Source organism: Lissotriton helveticus, chromosome 6 (genome assembly GCF_964261635.1).
Source record: "Lissotriton helveticus chromosome 6, aLisHel1.1, whole genome shotgun sequence".
Classification (NCBI taxonomy): domain Eukaryota; kingdom Metazoa; phylum Chordata; class Amphibia; order Caudata; family Salamandridae; genus Lissotriton; species Lissotriton helveticus.
This window is the reverse complement of record NC_136067.1, coordinates 400,975,080-401,002,208: the sequence shown is the minus strand read 5'-3', so window position 1 is coordinate 401,002,208 and position 27,129 is coordinate 400,975,080. Positions and strand designations below refer to the sequence as shown.

General features: G+C 44.0%; 1 protein-coding gene across 1 annotated transcript in view; it reads left to right on the top strand.

Moving 5' to 3' along the window:
- RNF144A (ring finger protein 144A) overlaps positions 1–27,129 on the top strand; it is a 160,686-nt gene that overhangs the window by 48,105 nt on the left and 85,452 nt on the right. Inside the window, exons 2-3 of the mRNA XM_078647844.1 lie at positions 16,638–16,783; positions 21,704–21,808. Of these exons, the coding sequence (XP_078503970.1) occupies positions 16,649–16,783; positions 21,704–21,808 (240 nt within the window). The 5' untranslated portion in view covers positions 16,638–16,648. The remainder of the gene's footprint in view (positions 1–16,637; positions 16,784–21,703; positions 21,809–27,129) is intronic.

The window sequence follows — 27,129 nt, the reverse complement described above, 5'->3', positions numbered from 1 at the left end:
ATCCTCTATCACCATCAGAGGACAGCTCGGTGGGTTTTCAAGAAAGCTGTGTTCCAAGAAAGACTGTGCTGCCGCCAGTAAATTCCAGGGACCAAGTAGTCCATGCATCAATGCCACAGCCATAATCCTTTCGCCAGGACAAATCAACTCGTGAGTAATGATAGGAGTCATCAGCTGATTAAAGTCGACGTCAGGAGAAACCGGTCCGCAGAGACACAAATCAATGGCCCAATCGAAATCACAGGTCAGGCAGTGAAATACAGGCTGGACACAGGTGAAGTAGGAGAACCGAAAAGATAATCCATATGCCGTGCTTAATATCGCCAACGGCATTGTGCCATAATATTCTAGCATGCGATTGCGGAACAGTGTCAGCAGCTGCAGGGTCGGAGGTTGCATAGGAGGGACATCCATATTTAAAAATGTAAAAAAGCACAAGAGCGTCCGCTGGTAATGCAAGTAAAAATGCAATCCACGAACCAGAGTGGAGAAAATGGAATGAAAGGGAGCAGGGATGACTCCAAAGATTTTCTCAAATGAAGTCACGAGACCACTGGTAACAACTTTAAAAAAGTGTGCCAGGGATTTTGTGGAGGATGCGTTAAAGATAGTCGGAAACATGTTGCTGAAATTGAAAGGCAAACCTGTGTACGGGTGTTCGCTATGTGAAGTACGAAAGTTTCACGGGCCGAACTCAAGGCCACCTCTCTCTGAGACAAAAGAGCTCTTATTCTTGTCATGCCGTTGAAACGTGTCCCAAGGTTGGTATTTGTGGCCAGATTGAAAACTCCCTATGTTCATGTGTGGGAGGAAATAGAACATTTCTGCAGCAAATAACCCGTTCACTTACTGTTACGATAAAAGGAATACTTTTAATTAACTCAGAACAATCTTCATTATTGAGCATCAAATAACTACCATTTTCCAACAACTTGAACGTGGGGATGATAGCAGGAACTGGCGTGCCTTGCAACACGCAAGCCATATTTGGTCGGTGTTTGTTGCATGAATCGTGTAACTGTATGTGCCTACACATTAGTGAATGATCTGGCGTCTCAGTGCATTCCTCTCCATTCAGATAAACTTCTTGATCATCTTTGAAACATCTGTATGTGTATGGAAGCGACCAGACCTCATGAACAAAAGCACTACCTAAAGGTTCATAAAGACCTATTGGTATATATTTCATACAATTTGAAAACTTATATAAAGCAAAAGGCAGCGTTATTAAACCGTGGATAAGGCATGTTGCCAAAAAACCCGCAATCCTCTGCTGATGATGTCACTGAGCATGTCATGAATGATGTAATATGTGACATCATCAGTAGTGGATTATGGGTAATAGTATCTCTAGTTTACTCCCCTATAGCTGTCTTTCTTTTAACATAAGTGTGTGTTTCCTTCCCTTATACTTACTGTTTTTGGTTCGCTTCCAGTTCGCGTACCAGCGAGCGAACTAGGAAGCGAACTAAGAGAAATAGAGGTTGGCACAGTTCCAAATATTGTACCAATTTTTTAATAACGGGGAGGTAGTTCTGAAAAGAACTTTTTTTTTTATTTTTCTGAACATTTTTTTAATGTTTTTGAATTTTTCGGAACAGTTTTATATTTTTTTGGGTTTTTCTTGGAGGGGGCAATGAAAACGATTCATTGTAAAGGGCTCAACAGGAGCAACAAAACAAAAAAAAGAAGTATTTATTATTTTGGGCGTTTCGGACAAACTTGCATATGATAGTCAATAGCTCTGTTGATCAGAGTGATGCTTCTTTCTCCGTAGGAAATGAATCCATCGCAAAATACGCAGGTGTGTTTTACTTCACCAAATCTCATTTGTATATTTGGCACCATCTCCCTGCCCTCTGGTCCCGTTACTTCCGGTACAACAGATCTTCTGGCCATAATAGGGAGATTATCTAGGTCGTTCCGAAACTGTGCAGCACTGTAGTTGTTAGGATGCCACCTAGTCATATGGCGATGCATTGTGTAGTTTCCGAAACTGTATTTTTTGTCGGTCCCTCTGGACAGTCTATCTTGACATATAAGGCAAGTAACGTATCTTGCATTTACTTTTTTCTGACCTTTGGGAATTTTAAAAAATTGCCAAATGAAGTTTTCTTTCCGGTGAGACGTCTTGGGCTGCTCAGGCAAAAACTGCCTCTCTTCGTGCTCGTCCTCCTGTTCCTCTTCTTCTTCTTCTTGTTGAATTACAACTTGAGCAGGTGGTCCACTCTTCCTTGGATGTGGTGGAGGTGGTGGGGAAGCACCAGCTGAAGCTACTAAAGAAGCCATTGCTCAGTGATCACAAAGGGTCTTTCTCTCACAATGATGAAAGTCAGAGTGAGGAAAGAAGGAGGGATTTTCATCATTTGGGAAAAACAAGAGTTCTCAACCAATCAAAAGTGTTCATTTTAGATTATATGACCTAGTCTTACATCATTAGGAAACCAAAAGTGAAATGAACCAATGAAAAGTGTTATTACCAAGTCACATGACTTGCTGTGTTTACGTTAAGCGCTTTGCAGGGCCTCCCGGTTTGCTTCCAGAAACCTGCGCTTTGGCACTCGCTTCGCGTACCAGTTCGCTAACGTAGCACGTCATATGACGTATCACGCGACAACGTGGAACGTCATGCGGACGGGAGGCGTCACGATGTTGTTTTCTAACGCGGCACTTGCGGTAAAGAAACGTTTACCGGCTCGCGGTCTATTTCGCGGCATCAAGGTCAGCTAACGGGAAGCTTCCCGATTCGCGAAGCGGGAACGAAGAAAAAAAAATATTTTAAAAAAAAGTTATTAATAAACATATAAAATATATTTTTGGATTTAAAGAATACATTTTACAGCTACAGATATTAGCTGTTAAAAAACCAATGAAATTCACTGAAAAAACCATAGGTTATAGACCATATATAGTTAGGAATTAGCATTTACAAAACCTTGAAAATTCACTGAAAAAACCATAGGTTATAGACCATATATAGTTAGGAATTAGCATTTAAAAAACCTTATTTTACTCACACAAAACCATTGAAATTCCATATATAGTTAGTTGCACTAACTATATATCGCGCACCCGCAATCCACTGCTGATGATGTCACATATTACATCATTCATGACATGGTCAGTGACATCACTGATGACATCACTGATGACAACATCCAGTGATTATGTGTTTCTGTAAAGTTTAAATATGTTTTACATATTGAAGAATGAGTGGATGTATAAGTGTCTGAATGAAGGTTTTAGTAGGTGCGTGATTGACTGTATGAGTGAGTGATTAAATGCGTCTTACTGAATGCACGGGTTAGTGACTAAACTGTCTAAAAGTGTGCATCAGTATGTCTGTTGTTGTGCAAGCTGCTGCATGTGTTGATCAGTAGCTATATAAGTAGCTATATGGGTTATTGATTGGTTGCACAAGTATTTGTATGGGAGACTGAGTGTGTGTATTGCTGGCTGGGAGGTGTGTGACTCTGTGCAGATCAATGTGTACTTGTATCAGTGATTCTATAAGAGAGTAACTATGTGTTAGTATATGTTTCAAAAATGTAAGGTGTTCTGTGTTTAACTGTATAGATGAGAAAATGGAAGTGTGATTGATTCTTTTCAGGACTGACTAGGTGTGTGAGTAACTCCATGGATGAGTGGCAGAGTGTGAGTGTCTGTATAGGTGTATGAGTGCATATGATAGTGTTGTAAAGATGAGTGATTGTATGTATGAATGATTGTATGAGTGAATGTGTGTGTAGACATAGGAATCAGTGAGTGCGTATGTAGTAACTAGTATTGGTGTGTCAATGGTTTCAAAAATGATACTCTCTATTTAACACTGGGTGTAACGGAGGTTATATTAGAGTGTGAGGAGATGCATTGTATTATCACATGAATGATATCATCAGTGATGTGATCATTGATGTCAAGTGAGATGTCATCAGTGATGTCATCAGTGATGTCACTGACCATGTCATGAATGATGTAATATGTGACATCATCAGCAGTGGATTGCGGGTGCGCGATATATAGTTAGTGCAACTAACTATATATGGAATTTCAATGGTTTTGTGTGAGTAAAATAAGGTTTTTTAAATGCTAATTCCTAACTATATATGGTCTATAACCTATGGTTTTTTCAGTGAATTTTCAAGGTTTTGTAAATGCTAATTCCTAACTATATATGGTCTATAACCTATGGTTTTTTCAGTGAATATATATATATATATATATATATATATATATATATATATTACCTACTGGCAATAGCCAGTAGGTATATATAGTTAGGATTTTTTTCCTATGGGATTTTTGAAAATTCAATCAGTGTCATTCAATCAGTGTCATTCAATCAGTGTCAGTCAATCAGTGTCAGTCAATCAGTGTCAGTCAGTCAATCAGTGTCAGTCAGTCAGTCAGTGTCAGTCAGTCAGTGTCAGTCAGTCAGTGTCAGTCAGTCAGTCAGTGTCAGTCAGTCAGTCAGTCAGTGTCAGTCAGTCAGTGTCAGTCAGTCAGTGTCAGTCAGTGTCAGTCAGTCAGTGTCAGTCAATCAGTGTCAGACAGTGTCAATCAGTCAGTGTCAGTCAGTCAGCTAGAGCAGCTCTGCTGACCTGGTTCTCTGGCTCTAAAGCAGCTCTGCTGACCTGGTTCCCTGGCTCTAAAGTAGCTCTGCTGACCTGGTTCTCTCCCTCTAAAGCAGCTCTGCTGACCTGGTTCTCTCCCTCTAAAGCAGCTCTGCTGACCTGGTTTCTCTGGCTCTACAGCAGCTCTGCTGACCTGCTTCTTAGGCTCTAGAGCAGCTCTGCTGACCTGGTTCTCTGGCTCTACAGCGGCTCTGCTGACCTGGTTTCTCTGGCTCTACAGCAGCTCTGCTGACCTGGTTCTCTGTGCTCACGATGCACGCATCCGACTTCTCGAAAATATATTTAAAAATAATATTTTATTTTAAGTACAAATATATTATTTTTATGAATATCTTAGATAATTTCTTGCCCTAATATGTATATTAAAGACACATACATATAATTTTGGAACATCATTTTTTTTTTGCGGGAGTTGCGCACCCAGTGTGTCCCAGCACGTATATGACATCACGTGGGACCCGCCACCGTGCAAGCGTCTCGTACCGTAATGCGCATGTGTCGCGAATGCGTGGGAGCAGGAGTCGCGGCTGGTCGCATACCAATCGCGCACATCACGTAATAATACATGTATATGATGTAACTGAAAAACACGCAGCCTTCGCACACCGTACGCGGATCGTTCACGACTTTTCTAAAATGTCATCTAGAATCCACGCACCCACCGTGATGTGTACGCTTTGAGTGCGCGACTCCGAAAAAAATTTGGGAACTTTAAAAAAATATATATTAAAATGAAAACAAAAAAATTAATCAATATTTCAGTTTGAATTTTTTAAAAATATTTTTTGCAATTTTCAGAAAAATATATAATGTTATTTAATGAATAAAATATTTATTAATAAACAGCTAAAAAACTGTGAAAATCAGTACAAAAAATAGGTATAACTACTATCACACTTAAAAATTAGCATTTAAAAAACCTTTGAAATTCACTGAAAAAACCATAGGTTTCAAAGACGTTCTAGTTAGAAATTAGCATTTAAAAAACCTTAGAAAGTCACAGAAAAAAACATAGGTTTCACGGGTGTTATAGTTAGTTGGCCATTTCACTCGTACAAAACCATAGAAATTCCTCCGTTATAGTTAGTTCTGCTAACTATAACTTGTGCGCGCCCGCAGAAAAGCGATCCCATTCCATGTATTACTTTGTGGGTCTTACAAAGTAGCTTGAACGTGGATCTTCTGGCAACCGGTATCCAATGCAGGGCTTTCAAGGCAGGTGAGATATGGTCTTGCGGTTTGATATGAAAGAGTATATATATAATAATTCTTTATTCGCTTTACACATTGGAAAACCATAAAAGCAACATTTGGTAATACAATTTCATATTAAACGAGAGATCATATTATAGGATAAAATTCAGACGCAGACAAGTTAATATATAAAAAACAGAACATCAAGTTATTTCATTGCATCATCTGAGACTAAAACTGGCATGAATTTTACAGATTTTTCCTATGCTTCATGACGCATTTTAGAAAATTAAGGACAAGATAACAAACAAGTTCAGATTCTAGCAATTGGAGGCGTAGCATAGCAGGACGACACCGTCTAAGTTCCCAACGCCTTAATAGTGGTAGTAGCCAAATTTTCCTGTGTGGATGATGGAATTTGCAAAACAATACAGTGTGTAAATTAGTCTGTGTAGATTCCTGATCACAGGGACAGGCAGGGAGAGTTAAGTCCCATCTATTTCTCTCGGGGAAGGCCACTAATCTATGGAAAAAATCTAATCTAAATCTTGTCAGTAGCATTCTATCATGCGTACTAATCTGTATTGTTAAATACGGCTGGATGGAATCTGTAGCCTGGATCAGATTTGCATGAAGGACCGAGGGTTTTGTCGACTCAGAAGTCAACCTCAATGTCTCTAAGTGTCTCAAGGCCCGTTGTTTCAGCACTCTCTTTGGTAAATCAGTAATACCTCCAGGATGGAGATAAAACCTCTCAATACCAAGATCCTTGAGAAAGTTTCTGATATACCGAAGCCATGTTATTTTTGAGTATTGATCAAGAGCCATTATGTCTGCCACGATTGCCTGTGTCAGCGCGTTTTTATCAGAAGCCCAGATGCGCCGCCAAAGCAATAATGGTTGGATCTTTAACAGATCCTCCAAATAAGGAATTCCAAGTTCCAGGTGGGATGCATAGATTGAGGTGCGTCTCGGTGTTACTAGAAGAAATCTGAGGAAGGTGTTTTCTGCCACCTGAAGGGCGCTAACATCTACGTGTCCCCAGACTCCCGCCCCATACAGTGCGATAGCCAGACACTTGGCACTATAAATTTTTAGTAGCTCCACTGGTGCCCTCCTCCCCAATCTCTGAGAAAAGCTCATCAGGGCCACTATAGCTCTTTTAAAAAGATGGCACCTTGCCTCTACTGCTGGCCTTTAATTCAGCCTTTCATCGATCATAATTCCCAAATATGGGTACTGGGGGGTTACCTCAAGTTTTTGGTTTTTGAGATAGATGTCCTTTGCTCGTTTTTTCCCGCTTCCTGCTACCATGACAAACGTTTTTTTGACATTTACATGTAGGTCCAATCCGTCCATGAAATCCGTATATCTATTCAGGGATTTCTGCAATTCACGCGGAGTGCGCGCCAGAATGACAGCATCATCTGCATAGAGCAGAGCGGGAATCAGGCGCTGTTTTACCCGCGGGAGATCCTGGCCCCCCCTCAACATCTCTTCCTCCAAGCCATTCGTGTACAATGAGAAGAGAAAGGGGGCCAGGGCACACCCCTGCCTGACTCCGCGTTCTACTCTAAAAGAAGCTGTCAACTCCCCCTTCACGCCAAAGCGCACCCCTCGCGGATGCTTTAGAATAAAGCTCTCTCAAAAAATCCAGAAGAGGGGGATCCACTCCCATTTGTCTCAGAACCGTCCAAAGGTTTGCGTGCGAGACGCAATAGAAAGCGGCGGACAGGTCTACATACACCATGTAGACTGTCCTTCTTTGCTTGGGTATATTTACCCAATATCAGGCTACGGTTAAGGGCCTGCTCTACCGTTCCAAACCCCTCCCGGAATCCAAACTGAAGATCGGAGATAATGCCTCCCTCCTCAGCCCACTGCTGGAGTCGCTCAAGGACTACCCTGCCAACGACCTTGCCCAGAGAATCCAGCAGTGAGATGGGGCGGTAGCATTTAACATCCTGGCGATCCCCTTTTTTAAAGATTGGGACCATGATGGACTTGGTCCATGATTTTATTAGTCCCACTTTTGCGGCTGCAGTGCAGACTCTGGTAAGAATGGGGGCCCAGAGGTCCAGGTTGTACTTGAAAAGATCCACTGGGACCCCATCTGGGCCTGGAGCCTTCCCATTTTTACTTGTTTCCAATGCCACTAATAGCTCATAGATATCAAACTGCAGTGGTATTGGGTATTCAACTGTTGGAAATGTATTTTCTGTCCCACCTATTGTTGCTGTATTTTTAAAAATTTTGGAAAAGTGGGACACCCAAGTATCTTCCTCTATAGCCACTTCTATCTTGGGACTGTTGTCGTCTGTTAAGTAGGGGGATCTGACAGTTCGCCAAAAAGCCTCGCTATTTTTGGAGACGGCGCTAGTATGTAGGTCGTCCCATAATTTCTGTTTTCATTCCTGTTTTCTTACTTTGCGTGCCCTTCCATATTGCTGTCTCAGAAGTTGGATCTGCTCCGAGTCTCTTGGTTTTTGTTCAGGGCCAGCTTTAGGTTAGTTAGGGCCACAGTACAACTATGGTTAAACCACCCTTTAGTGGTTGGATTCGAGCTCCTTGGTTTTACTGTGAGAAGTCCCTTGATTTTCTCTAATATTTGGGTGAAATTATTTAGGACTTCTTCATCTGTTACTGATAGATCGAGACATTTAATTATGTTTGAGTATACCGCTTTAACCAATTTGTTGGTAATTTCGGCTGGATTTAATTTTCCCCATTTTAATGTATAACCATTTTGACTACCTAACTCCAATTTGTTCTGGGCAAGAGTTTTCGATATAACTGTGGTTAGGGGGGTGGAATCAGTCAGGTAAAGATCCATCCTCAGAGCGGAGTGATCGCTTAGTGCGTTAGTCAGAACCTGAAAGGATCTAACTATACGTAGCAATCCAGACGACAGGAGGAAATAATCAACTGTCGTTTGGTGTCCCCTACCCACATATGTTGGTTGCACAAAGTTTGGGCCTGAGCTTGACCTATTGGCTATTGTAAGATCTAACTCAGATAGCACATTATTCATAGCAATCTCCACCTGGGTATGATCAAAATGCATGAGTGGAGCGTCATGTTCGTCCACTATCCCACAGCGATTTTTCTCAGCCTGTGGGCATGGGTGGAGATTGAAATCCCCTCCCCATAGAAGGTGAATTGCCCCTTTTCCTGCCTTGGATTGATGAAACTGAATTAGTCTCTCCTGGATGTTAGAAAGAAGGGTCAGGAATTGGCCATCCTCTAAGTTATTATATAGGTTGATCAGGAGGATGGACTCCTTGTTCTTAAAGGAAAGAGACAGTAATTGAAAATTTGGGTCAGAATCAACAATGGACACTTTTAAGTGGTTCACAGTGTTTGCAATGTAAGTGGTTAGCCCTCCCTTAGGTCTACCTGCGCTACTACCCAGGGCTGGAATAGAATGTTTTGTAGCCCAAAAGGTGGAGCTCCGTCGTAGACCATGTCTCCTGGAGGCAGAAAATTTTACCCGGCTCAAGGAAATGCATGGCAGTCCCGTCCTCAATTTTGGGGCGTAGACCCGCCACATTCCAAAAGTGGATAGGTAGGGGTTCTAGTTCTGGATTACCCGCCACAGCTTCATTTACTGAACACAATGTTTTTATTTTAGGGGTAACCTTGGGTTGGTTAGGATTAATAGATTCGGTCTCGGTTAGTGGTCAGTTGACCATTTCAAGGCCACTAAATCTATTCCTTGTTGGGATGTTGAACCATGCGTCCCAGCGAGGCGGCTCTCTATGAGCCGTCCTCTGCGTGTGGGGACCCCAGTCGTCCCATCCTCCTCCCTGATGACGTGGCCCCACTGTGTGCCAGGAACTATCATAATCATAGTGCCGAAGGCCCTCTAGTTGCCTTGTGTTGCCATATTCAAAATGGGGCTGCTACAGCCCAGGGGGTATCATGATCATTAAAAGGACCGTTGCGGTACCTTGAAGGGTAAAAAAAAAGAGAGTGGTTTGGTGCCTATGCCTTCATTTGCACTCGAATACTCCCAAGAGCAAATATATTCTGCTACTCGGGGGTCATCGAACGTAACCACAATACAATCTCCCGAGATTGTTTTTCTGCCATTTCCCACCCAGGGAGTCCTACGTACCGTCAAAATCCTACATTGCCAGGTTGATGGAATGGGGCGATTGATGTTTAGCCAGTGTTGGGCCTTGTTTTTCAATGACCACATTGGTTCTGCGTTGTGATCCACTAGCTCGGGCACGCCTGTCCATACCACTACAAAGGGAGATGCTTCCGGTGGCAAATCGACAGGAAATCTAACTTCGGGGGGTCCCCTAGGGCCACTATTGTTGGATACTGGGGCCAAGGTTTTCGGGGCCGGTGTTTTAAAGGCTAGAGTTTTGGAAGCCGGAGTTTTGAGAGCCGAAGTCTTGGGAGCTGGAAGTTTAGGTCCCAATTTTGGGGCCGGGGTCTTAGGTGCAGGTGTTATTGTCGACAGGGGATTTCCCTGTGGTAAAGTTATGACAACATTAGTTCTGTTATTATTTAGTGTTTCAGATAGTGTTGGTTTAGGTGTTACATCTGAAGGTATGGATACGTTTCTTTGTGTAACTGCGGGCTTAGGGAGGGACTGTTTATTCTGTTTGTTTCCCCCCGTTTTTTGAGCCACCAGCACTTGCTTGGATTGTGTGAGATTTGTGATCTTGGATAACTGATTCTCTATCTTCGCGAGTCTAACTTCAACTGGTTCAAGAAAAAGTTTCAGTAAATCTGCAATCTTATTTAGCATCTGTGAATTGTTGCTGTCGGTTATTTCCTTGCTACAGGATAGAAGAATAGGGGATTCCAAACTAATAGAGCCAGGAGTATCGTGAGCTGGCTGATGAATAATCGCAGAAACTACTAGCTGTTCTGGTCTGGGGGTGCATTCTCTATCATACTGGGCGTGTCGCTGATCTCATTGGGGATGGAATTTTTCGGATAGTTCTTTCGTTTTCTTATAGCGCCCTCCCTCCTCCCTCTTGCCTGCCTTCTTTCCTCTGATGTGATTTGGGGTAATAGCTACGGTGTTCTTTCTAGGTCTGAGCTTATCTGAAGGTCGGAGAGCTGGGAAGCCGGCAAGTCTACATTGTTTGGTAGGCTACGCCTACCCTCACAAAGGGTCCTTCGACCGGAGTTATTATCTAATATGGGGGTTCTAGCGTCTGCTAAGTTACCCATAGAGGATCTCTTAGCAAACGCTAGGTCCAAGGACACCCTATCTTCCATCAAAGAGATACTATGGTCAATAAATGAGTTTGCCTTGGTGATGAAATCATCCATGGGGCCTAATAACTTACCCACACCCCCCAATGCCTTGGTTTTGTGTCCTCTAGTTAACACCATTATTCCTGTTTTGACCAGATCAGAAAAATAGGATTGTACACAAACAAAAGGTCAGTGAAACAAAATATTTAAAAGCTCGCAGGTGCAGAATCAGTGATTTAACAGTACGTACGTTTCGATGTAAATTACAGGAGTTGGAAGTTAGAGAGCTGGCCCGGTCTGGTCTCTCGCGGCCTCAAACGGCCCGCCCTTTGCCCGGGCTTCGCCCGGCGCCATCCCGCGCGCGTTCCGCGTGCGCGGTAATTGGGCTGGTTATATATGTGGGCGTGGCTAAAGGGAGAGCGGGCCAGGTGTCAACGATTGGCCTTGCAGGGACTCCTGGTAGTTGGAGTCCCTGCCGTCACGCTCGCAGCCCTCTATGCTGCCACAGACCCCCTCGGAGTGTCCAAGTGAAGCGGGACCCGCGGAGCGGGTCCGGCGAACTGTAGCGTTGAGGTCGGGCACAGGAGACAAATCCCAGCAGTCAGGTCACAGTCTGCAGCTCCGCATTAAACAGCATGCAGGCAAAGGAGAACCCACCGATGCAGGGAGGTGAGGATGCTTTAACGAACAGCCGGTGTAATGCAGGCGTGGCTACAGGGAGAGCGGGCCAGGTGTCAACGATTGGCCTTGCAGGGACTCCTGGTAGTTGGAGTCCCTGCCGTCACGCTCGCAGCCCTGTATGCTGCCACAGACCCCCTCGGAGTGTCCAAGTGAAGTGGGACCCCGGGGCGAACTGTAGCGTTGAGGTCGGGCACAGGAGACAAATCCCAGCAGTCAGGTCACAGTCTGCAGCTCCGCGTTAAACAGCATGCAGGCAAAGGAGAAGATATGAAAGAGTAGTCTGGCAGCAGAGTTCTGAATCTGTTGTAATCTTTTATGGTTGTTAAAGGTGATTTGTGGTAGAGGCTATTGGCGTACTCGAGTTTGGACAGAACAAGGGAGTTGGTAGCTTGGGCCTTGTGTGGAAATCCCAAATGAGGGAAAATTTGTTGCAGCGTTTTTATATTGACAAAGCTTAATATTGTTAATTTGTCCACTTGGGCATTCATCAATAGTTTGGAGTCCATGGTCATTCCAAGGTTTGTTACTTCCTTCGAAACTTTAGGCTGTGATCCCAGTTCATCAGGCCCGTCGGGAAACGGGTCATAATTTTTCCAGACGCCACAGGCGAGTATTTCCGTTTTGGAACCATTCAATTTGAGATGGCTCCAAGTCATCACTGATGCCGATACTCCCTTGAATTTTGCTCCACTTGTAATAGTCTCCCCTCGAGAGGCTGTAGTGACAGCTGCAAGAGAACACCCAATTTTGTCAAAATTGCATCCTCACATGGAGATTGATCAGGGCGATTGATTACATCAATAGGGAGAGTTACTATCAGTGGAGCGGGCTCTCCACTTTCTATGACGCTGGGGGCCGGAATGGCAGATTCAATATTATTGTTAAGCTTCGGGAGCATGGGCTTCCTCCCACGCGAGGCTCCACCCCCTCGCTTCCTTTTGGGGACTGCTCCTTCCAGATGCCCGCATAACTGTCTAGAGTTCGACCCTTCTGCACCAGAAGCCGCTATGTTGGTTTCAGGTAATGTCACCGAATCATCACTCGTGACATCCAGTAACGGAAGCTCACCAATTGGGGGAAGTTTCCCCGGTCCCTGGACTGTTTGCGTACAGCTTCCATTCACACTCCCCTCACTAACAATAATTTGGGGTGTGTGTAATGTGTGCTCTGGTGTGCGGGCGTTCGCCAATTCCCCCAACGAAGATCTTTTAGCAAAAGCTAAGTCCTGAGAGAGCCGACGCTCCGTGAGGGTAATTTCATGTGCTAAGACATTTGTTGCCCTTGTAATGAATTTGTCTAGAGTCCCAGCCACATAGCACCCCATCATCGATTTCTTACTCCGCCCTTCTCGCCCGGACATTTCCCCTCAGTACTTAGAATGACTACTGGTACTCGCAAGATAATGGGGTGATCTTCGGAGGGCCGGGTTGGCGACATTGGAGGGGTGGCCCGGTCCGGGCTACAACGGGCTTAAATGGGCCTGCCCTTGGCCCAGACTTCGCCCGGCGCGCGTCCGCACGCATTCCGCGCAGCGGAAGTGACGAGGCGCTTTGTTTGCGCCGGTACAGCCGGTCAAGCAGGCTCAGCAAGGCTCGACAAATCCAATCGCCCGCTCGCATTTGCGAGGGAGAATGGATGAGGACGAGCTATTTTTAGGTCCTACTCGCCCTTTCTGGCGAGTAGGAAGTCAAACTAACTTTTGTCCTCTGTCTTTGCAAACGGAGCAAAAGTGACAAGATAACATGATTTAAAGGCATTTTTATTGCTCACAAAGGGAATGAGCAATAAAGATGCCTTTAAATCTTGTTATCTTGTCACTTTTGCTCCGTTTTCAGAGACGGAGGTCAAGTGGGTTGCAGTCAGGTTGAGGGGATTTTCCATGCTACTAGACCTGCAATACTAGTACCATTTTTCGGATTTGTGGAGCCCTGCTCAGGTGTGGGCTCTGTAACACGCCCCCTGGGACTTGTGGTTTTCCTCCTGTCTGTGGCCCAAATCAGTGATGCGACTATTCTGTCAACCGTTTTATTTTTATCATGGTTCCACAGATTATGTTGCTTTTCGGAGGCCTGTTGAGATCTGCCCTGCAATGTAGTCTTTTCTTTGTTTCTTATTATCCCACTTCTTCTTGGAGGAAGAATCTGGTGCCTTCTTTGAGTTATCCTTTTCAGAATTACTCTTAATTTGTGTTTTTTTTGGGTGTGACCCCGCAATTATCTCTACCTATTGTTGCATAGGTTTCCTCAATAATTTTTGTTAACTTGCTGTCCTGTTTTCTCGGATTCGAGTTTGTGAGTCGTTGGCGTAATGCCAACGCTGCTGCTTCCCCTTTAATGTTACTTACCACTATGGCTAGATACTGCAGAGGGCGAAGGCGGTGGTAGTAAGGGCTTGGCGACCTACTTCCTGTTACCCTCTGCACAGCTTTTTACCGCGAGGGCAGCCCTCCACATACTCAAGCCCCATTACATGGCCATGGCCCAACTTTGCAGAGCCTTTGTTTTTTGCACAGTTCTTTATGGAGAGCTTACTCCTTCCACACACCCAATGCTCTTGGATGGCCAAGCCCTTGCTAAACTTAGCGTTTGCCCATTTTACAGCTCTTCAAGGATATCCCACTCCCTTCAGACACCTAGGTTTCTTTTTCTGGAGAAGCCACTAGTATGCACAGCCTTTGCCCTGCAGGTCGGTTTTTCTATTTATAATGCATTTACCCTAGAAGCCGGTATTTTTCGTTATAGAATCTCTGGTGCAGCACACACCTATAACGTTGGTACAGAGGGCTGGATTTGGTTAGAATTGGTACAACACAGCTCAGCAACCAAAGTTTCTGTGCTGCTTGTGTCACCCTGAAAGAGTAAAACTGTACTATATCTGCAAACAAAAGGCACAGTTGTACTTTTGCAATGCCATTCCTTCACTAAAAATATCCTTTAAGACTATTTTCTCTATGTATGTATATGGTAGAATGCAGCACACAGATGAGAAAATAAACCGCAATAAAAATATTTCTGCCAGGTTTTGGAGGGCACAAGATTGTGGCTCAAAATCTTTGTAGATATGTATTTACATCAAAATCCATGAGTGTATGCTCAACTTAAAACTAAAAAGGGCATTAAAACTTGGACACTGGGTCAAAACCCTATTTTTTTCCAAACTGGTGCTTAGTAACCAGCTTATGTCTGGTACTTTGTTTCACCCACAACCACCTATTTATGACACTTTGCACAATAAGCAAAAATATGTTGGTAGGCACTGGTAGGGTTGGCGCTGGAGGACTTCAGGTGGAACACTCCTCCAGTGCAACGAAAGGTCATGATTTAGAGGTGGATTCCTCCTAAGCAACACACTGCCACTCCGCTCTTGCAAGGTGTGTGGGATGCACCGACTTCATGCATTTCCACAATCCGACGTTCTGTTCAAGTACTTTTTATCTGGACCACCTTGAAGTCCTTCCCACTTATGTGGAAGTTCATGATTTTTGCAGTAACCTTCTTCTGCCGTGGAGGGATGCTGAAGAACTACCAAAATAATGACTCCTTGACAGGTGGTGGAGTTTGTTGCTGTTCTTACTCGTGGTGATTCCTCGCCTCTCCAGATGCCATTTCTACTGGAATCGTCTCAAAGAAATTCTCAAAATACAAAAAAGCAGGAGGATGCAGCACAAGATCTGTTAAGAGCTAAGTGCTAATCCCAAAGGATGTAATCTTTATGTAAATGAAGAAAGGTAATGATTTCAACCCATCAGATGTCTTTCATTTGTGGCATAGGTCCTGCAGAACTCCAGTGGGACTAAAACACAGAAAAATAAGGAATTTCACAAAAAGACGCATGCAATCCTCCTAAATTGACCAAATTAGAAAAGCTTTAGACTAAAACCTAAGTACAAAACAGTCTTTCAACTAAACACAACTTTTTGTTGTGTGTGTTCACCCTTTACAGAATCCCTTTTCGGCTAGCTGACCTCTCATGGGCAATGAACTAGATAGAAGTAGGAAAGTAACATCTGCGATCAGCCTGCGCTCTTTGCAGAAACCCTTAACGGAAAAGCCTGCACTCGCTAGACAACCAATGCCTCTTAGATAGTGAAAACTCTACTATGCATAGCCTTCACCCTGTACTGAAAAGTTTGCAGATAACCAACCTCTTGTGGGCAATCTAGCACACATGATTGGGCAAGTAGCACTCTTCACTCCTATGCACTTCTCATGCAGAGCCCACGCCCACTCCCACTAGACAGCCAAGGCTCCCTAGGAGAGTAAGCATCTGCCATGCACAACCTTCATCTTGTAGCAAAACTTTTCAGATTGCATTCCTCTTGAGGGAACGAGAGACCCAAGTCTCTGCTGTGCATTGTCTTCAGCCTGTGCACAAACTATCACAGAGAGCTGGCTCCCTTTACACACCAAACACCCATTGGAAGGCCAAACATGTTGCAAAAGCTTGCATCCATTAGCAGTAAAGATGCTATAGAAAATTAGGTCTAAATGTGACGTGCTTTAATGTTATGTTATGTGCTTTTATTAGGCGCACAGCTGCTCCAGCGAAGGAGCGTCCTGGCCTTGAAGTAATAGAAGTGGGTAACAAATGGTCACATTGATTGGAAGTCATCAGTGAACATGTCATGAATGATTTAATATCTGAGGACAAATGCAATGCATGGTGGGGTGCAATTTATAGTAGGCTTCTTAAGCAATAACTGGCTAATTGAATTTCAGAATTTTTGGGGGTTTATAATGTCATATTATGACTGACATTTGCACCTCACTATAACATCCCTTTAACCTTTCTTTTTTTCACTGAATATGCCTTTCTTAATGTAATGTCTGACAAATATTGTGTTGAAGCCCATTTCTCAAGTAAACTGTTATGCTACTGTTTAACATATCTTCATTTTTATTGTTGCAGACTACATTGCAATGACCACAGCAAGGTACAGGCCAACCTGGGATTTGGCTCTTGACCCTTTGGTGTCTTGCAAGCTTTGCCTTGGGGAATATCCAGTGGAGCAAATGACAACAATATCACAATGCCAATGCATCTTTTGTACTCTGGTTAGTACGACATTTCTTGCCATTCTTATGGACATTAACCATATATAGCATATTCTACTGCATATGTGAAGCATTAGCTAAAGTCATAAGTCCAAAGCCTGATACATGTTGATAGTAAGCTGTATTTCTTGATACACTCAGGAGGAGTTTTATTGCAGTGGTGTCTGTCGAAATAATTGCTCTGTCCTTTTAGCAATTACATCACTTCTGTGCTCTGTACAATTTAATTGTAAGCCTGTAAATATGGCTGTTTTTAGAGTTTTTATTTTAAAACTTACATTGCAATCATTTCTGAAGGAAAGTATACATAAAACTAAAGGACGTTTAGTGGGTGTGGTTAATCTTTCGAAGATTAGTTTATTTTCCTGAGCTCTCTGTTGCTAAAGAAGGGTACTGTATTGCAGTGATTTTATTATTCGTCGAGAAATTTGCTGCATTTGACTGTTCAGGCCGCAGTCTACCACACAGCGCAGCTGTCTGGTTTGCTAAAGACATCTTGGGGACTTTCAGAAAGTTGACCTAGGAATACATTCCGCCCTTTGATTACCATTGGTTTTGTGGTTTGTAACTCACAATTTCTGGCTTCCTATTTGCTGGCTTTATTTGCTTTAGGCTCTCCAGGTTCAGTTCGTCCCTCCCGTTGCCTAAAGCGTGTTTACTGTATTCTTTCACAAGGTCCCTTTTTTGTTAACAGGCCTTTAAATCATATTTCTCTCTTGTAGCAGCTAGTGTACATTCAAAAACTGAGGTCAAATGTTAGGTGCTGTCTTCCGAGGGCGCTTGTTTACTTTTCTTTGTTTGACTTCAAAATGAGAGGATTCATGTGACAATCTTGGTGGAGACTGGGGGTAGGACAGAGGTTTTTTCTAGCACACGACAATATTGAAATGAACTGTGTAAGTATTTTAGAATATATCAGAATTAGGAACACAAATGAAGCACATTTCTGAAGTGTGTTGGAAACAAATACTTTCATATGATCAAAATAAGTCATTACACTAGGTGACACAATTTTAACACATTTTCGTGTGTTATTAGTAAAAGTATATGTCTGTGCAAATGCAAGGGCCATTTCAATTGAAAATGTGTTGTCTGTATTGGCAGTTGGCTACCATACCATGCATACTCCGCTCTACGCCACTCCACTCTTTCCCCACCCCACACCACTGAACTTTAGTCTGCACCACTCCACTTTGCACCACTCTGCTCCACTTCACTCCACTCTACACCACTGCATTCTATGCCACTTCACAGTACGCCTCACTACTCTATCATGTACTACTCTACTCTGTGTCAATATACTCTTCGCCACTCTACACCACTGGACTCTGCACTGCTCCAGTCTAAGATACACCGATATACTCTGCACAATTCCACTCTACAACACTGTACTGTACGCTGCTCTGCAACACTGCACTCTATTACACTGCACTCTATTCCACTGCACTCTGTCAATACACTCTACGCCAATGCACTCTCCTCTGTAACATTCAACTCTGTCGGGCCACTGCTCTCTGCACCACTCTACTACACTCTACACCCCTGCTCTGTTACACTCTACTCTGCAACACTCCACTCTGCACCGCTCAACTCTGCGCTATTCCACTCTATGCCTGCACTCTGCGCCACTGTACTTTACCGCATTATACTCTACTCTGCACCACTCTATGCGTTCTACTCTACTCCATGATACTCTACTCTGCACCACTCGAAGCTACTCTACTGTGCACCACTCTACAGCACTGCACTTTACGCCACTGCACTCTGCGCCACTGCACTCTGCACCACTCTACTTTGCAGCACTCTATATTCTATGGCGCTGTATTGTATGTTGCTGAATTCAATGCGACTACACTCAATGCCATCGCACTCTATGCCACTATACTCTGCAACACTGTTCGGCAATTCACTCTGCACCATTCCACTCCAGTGTATGCCAGTCCACACACGACACACTCTGCCACTCCACAACACCCTACTCCACTCTTCGCCATTCCATTCTCCTCTACGCCACTAATGTTTAGCCAAGCTGAACAGCAGCCACGCTAGTCTACAACATGGCTAGAACACATTGGCAAAGCCATTAGCTCTTGCATAGGTGGGTCTGGTTGGCTTTGCCAGTGCTTGTTTTCAATAGTTGTCACTACCTGTCTCTGGCCTTGCATGCCAATATAGATGACAGTACTGATGCAGAACTCTGCTGACGTGTGACACATATGTAGAATTTGACCTTTGACAGCTGAAATGGGCCCTACACTAACACAGAGTGAAAGAGAAGACATCATATTCATATCATATCACTCTGCATTGCCCACAAAGTTCTGCACGGAGTCGGTCCACCCATTCTGGATGAGATGGTCCAGCCCTACAAGGCCTCTCGTTCACTTCGCTCTGACCACCAACATCTCCTTCAGGTTGGCAGGGTGAAAAAGGCGAGAACTGGTGGCAGAAGGTTCTCAATAAATGTGGCTTCCTTGTGGAACTCATTGCCCTTACATCTGCGCTCGGAAGCTAGTCTTCTTCGTTTCCGTAAGCTTTTAAAAACTTCTTTGTTTTCCGTTTAATCCCTGCATCTTCTTAGTAGTGTTATGTTCTGGTAAGCGCTGGGATGCCTATTGGTAACCAGGCGCTATACAAAACTCAGAATAATAATAATAATAATAATAATATTTGTCCTTCCTCTTCTTGTGTTTGTCCCACCCCTGGGACAGAAATGAATTACTATGTCTTTCCACTGCTTGCTTTTTCAAGAGCTACTTTTTTCTTTTGGTTTAAGCATTCTATGATAGTGCATGTGTTTTCCCAATGTCCTCCATGTGCACTTCTTTGTCCTTCCTTCCATCATGGTCCGTGTTCTCTCTCGTCTCTGTGCTTCTCCCCCGTTTTCCCACATTGCCTTCCCATACAGGCCCTTTCTCCCGATCAGCTCCATGTTGCTCTCTTTCCCCCATTTGATACCACTCGCGACCCTTTGATTCTTTCCCTCACCTGCTCCTGCTATGTGGCTTCCCCCAAATGCACATCGTGTTGCTTCCACCTTTACACCCCTGGTGTTGCTTCCTGTCCACTTTAAAAAATAAAACCCTTCCCCTTTTTTTTTCTTTTTGTTTACCAACCAAACTTTCATTAAAAAGAAGAAAAACAAGCATTGCACAAGCTGATCAACCTTGAAGCGTGTTCACAGACCTGGGTCGGCTTGTGCCCAGGTCTGTATCGGGCTCGTTCACAGCTGTTACTCCCTTGACAGGGATGAAGGCGGCTATAAGTCTCGTTGGCGGCAGCGCTTCGCGCTGCAACGCCAGCGAGACCTAAAAACAGGTGCACAATTTTGTAGCCTTGTAGCCTCAACTATGTGTAGTGCACCAGAGGCGAGACCGATTAGCTTTGCCACTACTTGTTGTTGAGCGTTTCCCTCCACATTCAAGCCAATATGGGTAAAGCAAATGTGGCTCCATCAAGCAGCACTGAGGTTATTAATGATACAAAAAATGCCATTCCTTTGGAGAAAGTGAAGTAACTTTAACTAGAGCCACTGTCAGTGACACTGTAATAACATCTAAGCCATTTGACAATACTGCTCAAAACCTTATAGCTAAATGGCATAAAAGGCAACGTTTTGACATGTAATTTTTGTGCAGCTCCGTCTGAGGAAAGATTAAAAAGGGTCTGAAAATCTGTCTTTTCAATGTTAACTGCAAAAGGAAACTTTTTATTATAACACAAATTGCTGGACTATATTACACCATATTACCTTGAAACTAGAACTTAACATAGGCAATGATCCTATTTTTATTTTGGTGTAAATTAATTAAATAGTTTCTGATTTATTTGCTTTACAAAAAGGTGTCAGGGAGGCTTTAATGGGTTACGTGTGTGTATATATATAAAACTCTAATATATTCATACTTTTTGCATCCAGTGCTCAAACCTTCACATAAGATTTTTGGAAGGTAAGTTAATTTGATTGGCAGCTGGGCCTTTTTCTCGTCCGATCTGAGGTTTATGGATCCTTTGAGGATTCAAGGATCCTATCAATCTGAATCCATGACATTAACTGAACATCTTTGTTGCAGCAGCAATAACAGGTTTCCATGCACTGAAGCTTGCATTATTAAAACAAAGTGTCAAGTCATATAAGGGGGCTCTGTGAACATCCCCTCACCCCTTGATGATTTGGGGGAATCCCAGAGGACATGTTGCACACGAAATCAAGAATTTGACCCTTTTTCTGGCGGGATTCATGGATCCAAATTCAGGTTCATGCGTTTGCTGGTAGATCCAAAGTTGTTTTTAAAAAATAAAAAATAAATACATAAATCAGTGTTAATTTCCTTTTTGCAAGCACAGAAAAGAAGTTTATACAGCAAGGTAAATCCACTGTGCAGCTAAGACCATTTGCAGTGAACACCGGGTCCCCCAGGGTCGGCTAAGGGTTTGGCCACAGCTCTGCTTGGTCAAACGCTGTGCACTGCTGGTTTAGTGGTACACCGGCCAATAGGGTCTTACTTTGCCATAGGCCACATTCCCTGACCCTGCAGCTCCTCTTTTATAACATGTCTGCAACGTGCATTGTAGCTGTCAAACGATGCAGATGTTGTACTGGTGCCAGTGAGTATTGGTGAGGCGCCACTTTGGTTTATAGTGCAGTTATGGGGATCTTTTTGCAACCAGCTGTCCCTTTCATTTGGTTGTTATCAATGAAGCCTATTCTTAGTTAGGGTTGATGTCAGCACCCACCATGTTCTGATCGTACCTCTCACCCTGCCCTATCCTTAAATAGAAGGCGTTTAATGACAATTACCTTTTTAGATCCAAGCAATTGTCCTGTAAAACTGATTTCAAATTAGTGAACACCTATGATGTGTAAGACATATTCATCTACTTTTGTACTAGTGCTAACTTTGTTTGTTTCTTCAACAGTGTTTAAAACAATATGTTGAAATTTTGATCAAAGAAGGTTTAGAAACCGCTATCAGCTGTCCAGACTCTAGCTGTACAAAGAGAGGACATTTGCAAGAAAATGAGGTAAGGAACATTTTTATAACACGTTAGTGATATAGTTAAATCAGTAATGACTGAATAAATGGTTAATTGGGAGCGTTAAGGGAGGATTTCGACTGGGGGAGAACGGAGGGGTGTGGGCATGCTTCCTGGCCGCATGACTCAGATGGCAGACACAAACTAAATGAGCTCCCAGGGCTGGCCCTTTACTCTTACCGTATCAGGTGCAGTGATCCTTAATGTCACCCTGAATCAATGATGATTGATGAGCAACTGTGGACCGGCTTGCCTGGATCCTTGCTCACCGGATGGCAATGAAGCCACTGCCCTAAAAACCCCACTAGGTACGTGGCGGCAGCATCCTGGTTTTGTGGGCAGCCGCCACTTAAGCCCTGTGGACGTAGTAGCATATTGTTGAGGGCCCTGGGTCCTGTTTGTGTCCATGGGGCACATCTCCTGACCCTCCTCCCTGTTTTGGGGGATTCATTTTGAGAGGCGCTTTGAGCTGGAACTCCTACTTTGGCAAGAGCCTCAGTCATCGATGTCATAACGTACTAGGTTGGGGCCTACCCTATGACTTTGTCCTGAATACAGCCTTCTGGCAATCAGAATTGCACATGTGGCCTTAATTTACTTACGATTCTTGATTCCTTGACCTGTGAATATTTTATGAAAACAAGACTTAAATTAGAAAGGGGACGAACGCAACTCGCTACATCGAATCCTATCTTCAACAGAGGATCTCTTCACAAGACCTATCAGCTAATGCTTTTGGTGGAGTGGACACATTGTTTCGCAGCTAGGAATCGCCCTCTTGTGGCTCCCCACACCCATTATTGTGAGGATCCTAAATTTCCGTGCTCTAGACTACATCCTGCAGAGGTTCAAAACCAGGATCCCGATCACTGTGGTCTGCTCTCTATTCCTTATATTTACAGACTTCACACCTGTTGTCCAGCAGCACAGGGCCTGCATTATGATCGTCATAGAGAAGCTCCAATAACTCAGTCTGAAATACGCCCTCCTCTTTCCTGCCCATCTTAAAATAATTACAGGGCAACATACACAATTCTTCTCTGAATCAGAGAAGGCCTGTTCCTGGATGAATCAATACCAAGTTAACCCTTCATGTGAAAAGATAAATTACCCACTCACAATTACAATTAATGTGCTAGTGTAGCTCCCATTGTATTGAGAGACCACTATCAATGAGTATCATGTTCTGTGAATCTTAGATGCCACCTTTACTGCAGGGTAAATGTTCTGTGATTTTTAGGACTAGATGGGTGACTGTGATACAGTAGAGGCCACCCATGGTCTGATGTAGACTAATAAATTCACGAGGTTGCTGCTGTGTTTGAACTAAAAGAAGTGGCTTTTCCAAAGTCATTTGTCCTGTATTCAAGATGGTCCAGTTCTTCTGCATTACCTTCTTGATGTTGTGCCAGAAGCTGGAAGATTTAACACAGGCAATTCTGTTAGGCATAGGTCTGACATGCATATCAAGTAGGGCAAGTCTTTTGTTCTTACGAGCTCTCCTCCTAGTTTGATACGAAGAATAGGATCTCTGTAGACGCTGTTCAATACGTTTCATGGCCTGTGCCTTAAAGGGCTGGAGACTGGAACAATTTATTTTCAGACGGAGGATTTGTCGGATAGGGAGATTATCCGTTCGGGCTTTGAGATGGAAACTAATAAAGTAGAAGAGAGATTTGGTCTGTGGGCTTCCTATATAGTTCCATTGCCAGCTGTCCTCTGTCAGGGTCAATTAACAGGTCAAGAAGGGAAAGCAGTTCTTTGCTAAACTGACCTGAAACTTCAAGTGTTTATGTTACAGCTATTGAGCAATAGGACCAATACTGCAGTAAGTAGTGTCACATTACCATATTATCAAAATATTATCCGTGAGAAAGTGCTTCTTTTGATATGTGCAATAAATGTCTTACAGTCCTCTGTGTTAGGCTTAAGGCTGCTCAACCGCACTACCAGTAATAGAGCACTTTCAGTTTTACATTGAGCCCTGTGCACTTTTGGGGGAACCCCTGAACTCTGTGCATGGTATAACCACCTTGTGGCATGCCATATACAGAGACAGCTTCCTACATTGGTGGTGCACTGGTGGGATTGAAAACTTTTTCATTTGTTGTACCACTTGATTGATCATTGATTTCACAAGAGGAAATCCCAAATTGTCTTTAGTTAGAATTGTTATCAATTTTTTTCCAGATGTATTAAAAATAATGTTATGGCCTTGGCTAAATCCCCGACTGCTGGGAAAATTAAAAAGTCTGTAAAGTAATTCAGCCTTAGAAAACCGAGTTTTAAAAAATAAATCTCTTAATAGGACCCCAACTATTATTAATCTGGGCCCCTATGCACATCTAAGATTGACCCAACTCAAAGAACTGTGCAAAGCATGGAAACTTGCCAAGGGTACTACACCTACTAAAAGCCATCTCCAGCAGTTGCTGGCAGAGAATGACAAGGCCATGGCAAGTCAGACCCCCCCCCCCCGCCCCCAACTTATGGTGAAGAATATAATGATTCCCAGGTAGTGATGGAGTAGGAGGATTCAGAATCAGCCACTAGCCCCTGAGATAGAAACACCACTAGTGGAAGTGACCCCAGTAGTATCACAGATGAGGTAGAGACTGAAGATTCAGATCTGGCCAAGAGGATACCCCTAGAGGCTAAACTCCTAGCCATAGAAAAGGAGAGAGTTGAGATGGGCCTAGGACCGATCTCTGGTGGCAGCAAAATAATAAATAGGGAGGTAGACTTTGTTGACTCCAAATCCCAAAAGGGATTGTCCCAAAATTCGTTGAGGGTGATGATACTACTAAGCGGTTCATTGCATTTGAAAGAGCCTGTCTTGCTAGACAGGTCCATGGGAAGTTGTGGAGTGCTATCCTGTGGGAAATGATTTCAGGAAAGTGCAGGGATAGACTTCTGCATTCAATGAGAAATATGCTACATCCTATGACCTCATGAAGAGTACTCTGATTGAGAGCTTTGGATTCAGCACCGAGTAGAGTAGGATCAGGTTCAGGGAGGCTAGGAAAACTCAAAGCCAACCCTGGGTAGATTTCTCAGTGAAAACACTAGGAAGTTGGTTAGATGGTTACAATGTACATGATTTTGAAGGTTGTATAATTTAATAATGGAGTACCTTTTGAGTAATTGTCACCTAGAGAAACTACATCCATTCCTGGTAGACCTAGGTCCACTTTCTCCTCAAGAATTGGGACAGAAGGTGGACCACTGGGTCAAAACAAGTGACCAAAACTACATCTGATGGGGGAGACCAAAAGAAAGATGCCAAAATGCCGCCCCCTCCTCCAGTGGAAAGAGGGTATCCCCAAAAACAACAAAGAGTCTTGTACTTGCCCCCAAAAACCTTCTCAGGAGGGTGGGCCTAGAGCCTCTTCACAGTCATAGGGTGAGTACCTGGGGAAGTACTGGGATCCCATGAAGGCTTGGTGTCCCAATTGACAGACATTAGAACAGCAAACTGGAGGCGTTAGCTATAAAAATAAGAAACATGCCTCTAGTCCACCTGCTGTTACTAATATCCAGATGGGATCCCAGGTGTGGCCTGACCATGGCAGTGACCTCAGTGAGGCAATAGTAGTCTGTGGGCTAGGGGTAGATGTATCCGTGCTACCTGGCCATCTAATATGAAACAATACAGCCAGTTTCCCTTGATTAATGGGATTAGAGTAGAAGCCTTGAGAAATGCTGGGGCTAGTGTCGCCATGGTGACCCAGCAACTAGTTCACTCAGATCAGTACCTGATTGGAAGGACCTATCCAGTCACCAATGCAGACCGTGCCACCACAGTCTATCCCATGGCTGTGGTATCTTTGGACTGGGAAGAGTAGTTGGAAAGCAGAACGTGGCAGTGTCTTCCACTGTCCCTGTAGGCTGTCTGCCTAGAAATAATTTGGAGATGTCCCCCCTGGGCTGAAGTCGAACTGAGGACCCATGCCAGCATGTTTGGTCTCTCAGGATGGGGTAGTGTCCCAACTAGAGCAAAGAGCAGAGTTCAAAGTGAAAAAGAGGTGCTGGATTCTTAAAAAGTGGACCAGCCCTCCAAGAGAAAGGGCAAAAAGACCGTGGGGGGGGGGGGCAGCTTCTAAACAGATTCCAAGTCAGAACCTTTCTTCTCAGGAAGAGGACTTGTTATCTTCAGGGGGAACTGAGCCTGAACAGATTGGACCTTACCATGCACATCTCTTGGGTCCGGTGGACCCTCTAGGATGGATCTGTGCCAGGGACAAGAAACCTGTCCAGTCTTATGAGCCTGAGACAGCAAGCAGCTACATAGGTAAAAGGTGATATCAGTGGCAGCTCCAGGGTTTATTGGGAGGATGGACTCCTGCACACTGATGCCAAAGATACCAAACCTGGTGCATCCAGGAGAGTGGTAGTACCTCAGAGGTTTAGAATTCCTTCTTACTTTGGCCCATGTTATACCCTTAGCTGGGCACCTTGGACAGGATAAAACCTGGAGTAGATTAGTTAATCACATCTACTGGCCAGGGATGTCTCAGGAGGTGAAGGACTTTTGTCAGTTCTGTGTCATATGCCAAGCCAGTGACAAGGCAGGAGGCCACTGGAAGGCCCCCTTAGTTTCACGTCCAGTGGTTGGGGTACCCTTTGAAAGGGTATGGGCTGACATTGTTGGCCCCTTGGACTCTCCAACAGCCTCAGGGAACAAATATATTATTGTGGTAGTGGATCATGCCACTGGGTACCCTAAAGCTATACCCCTAAGGGCCACTACTGCTCCAGAAGTGGCAAAGAGCCTCCTTGTTGTCGTTACCATGGTTGGTTTTCCAAAGGAGCTATTATCAGACAGAGGAACAAACGTCATGTCTGCACACTTAAAACACATACAGTCGAAGAAAACTGTATCCTTGACCCCTCCCAATCCGGCTTCTGCACCAACCACAGCACCGAGACAACCCTGATCGCCGCCACCGACGACATCTGTATGTTGCTCAACCAAGGCCACACCGCAGCCCTCATCCTCCTGGACCTCTCCGCAGCTTTCAACACCGTCTCACAACGCACACTAACCACCAGGCTCCATGACGCAGCAATTCAGGGAGATGCCCTCAACTGGATCCAATCCTTCCTCTCTAATAGAACACAGAGGGTCAGTCTCCCCCCCCCCCCCTTCCTCTCCGAACATACCAACATGGTACTCTGCGGAGTACTCGGACCCCCAACGACTCCGACGGACCACGCTCGTGAAGTACTAGAAATCCTCAAACTCCTTCTTAGGGGTCTTACCAATAAGTAGTCCATTCAAAAGCAGCAAAGAAATCAATAGAGAATCT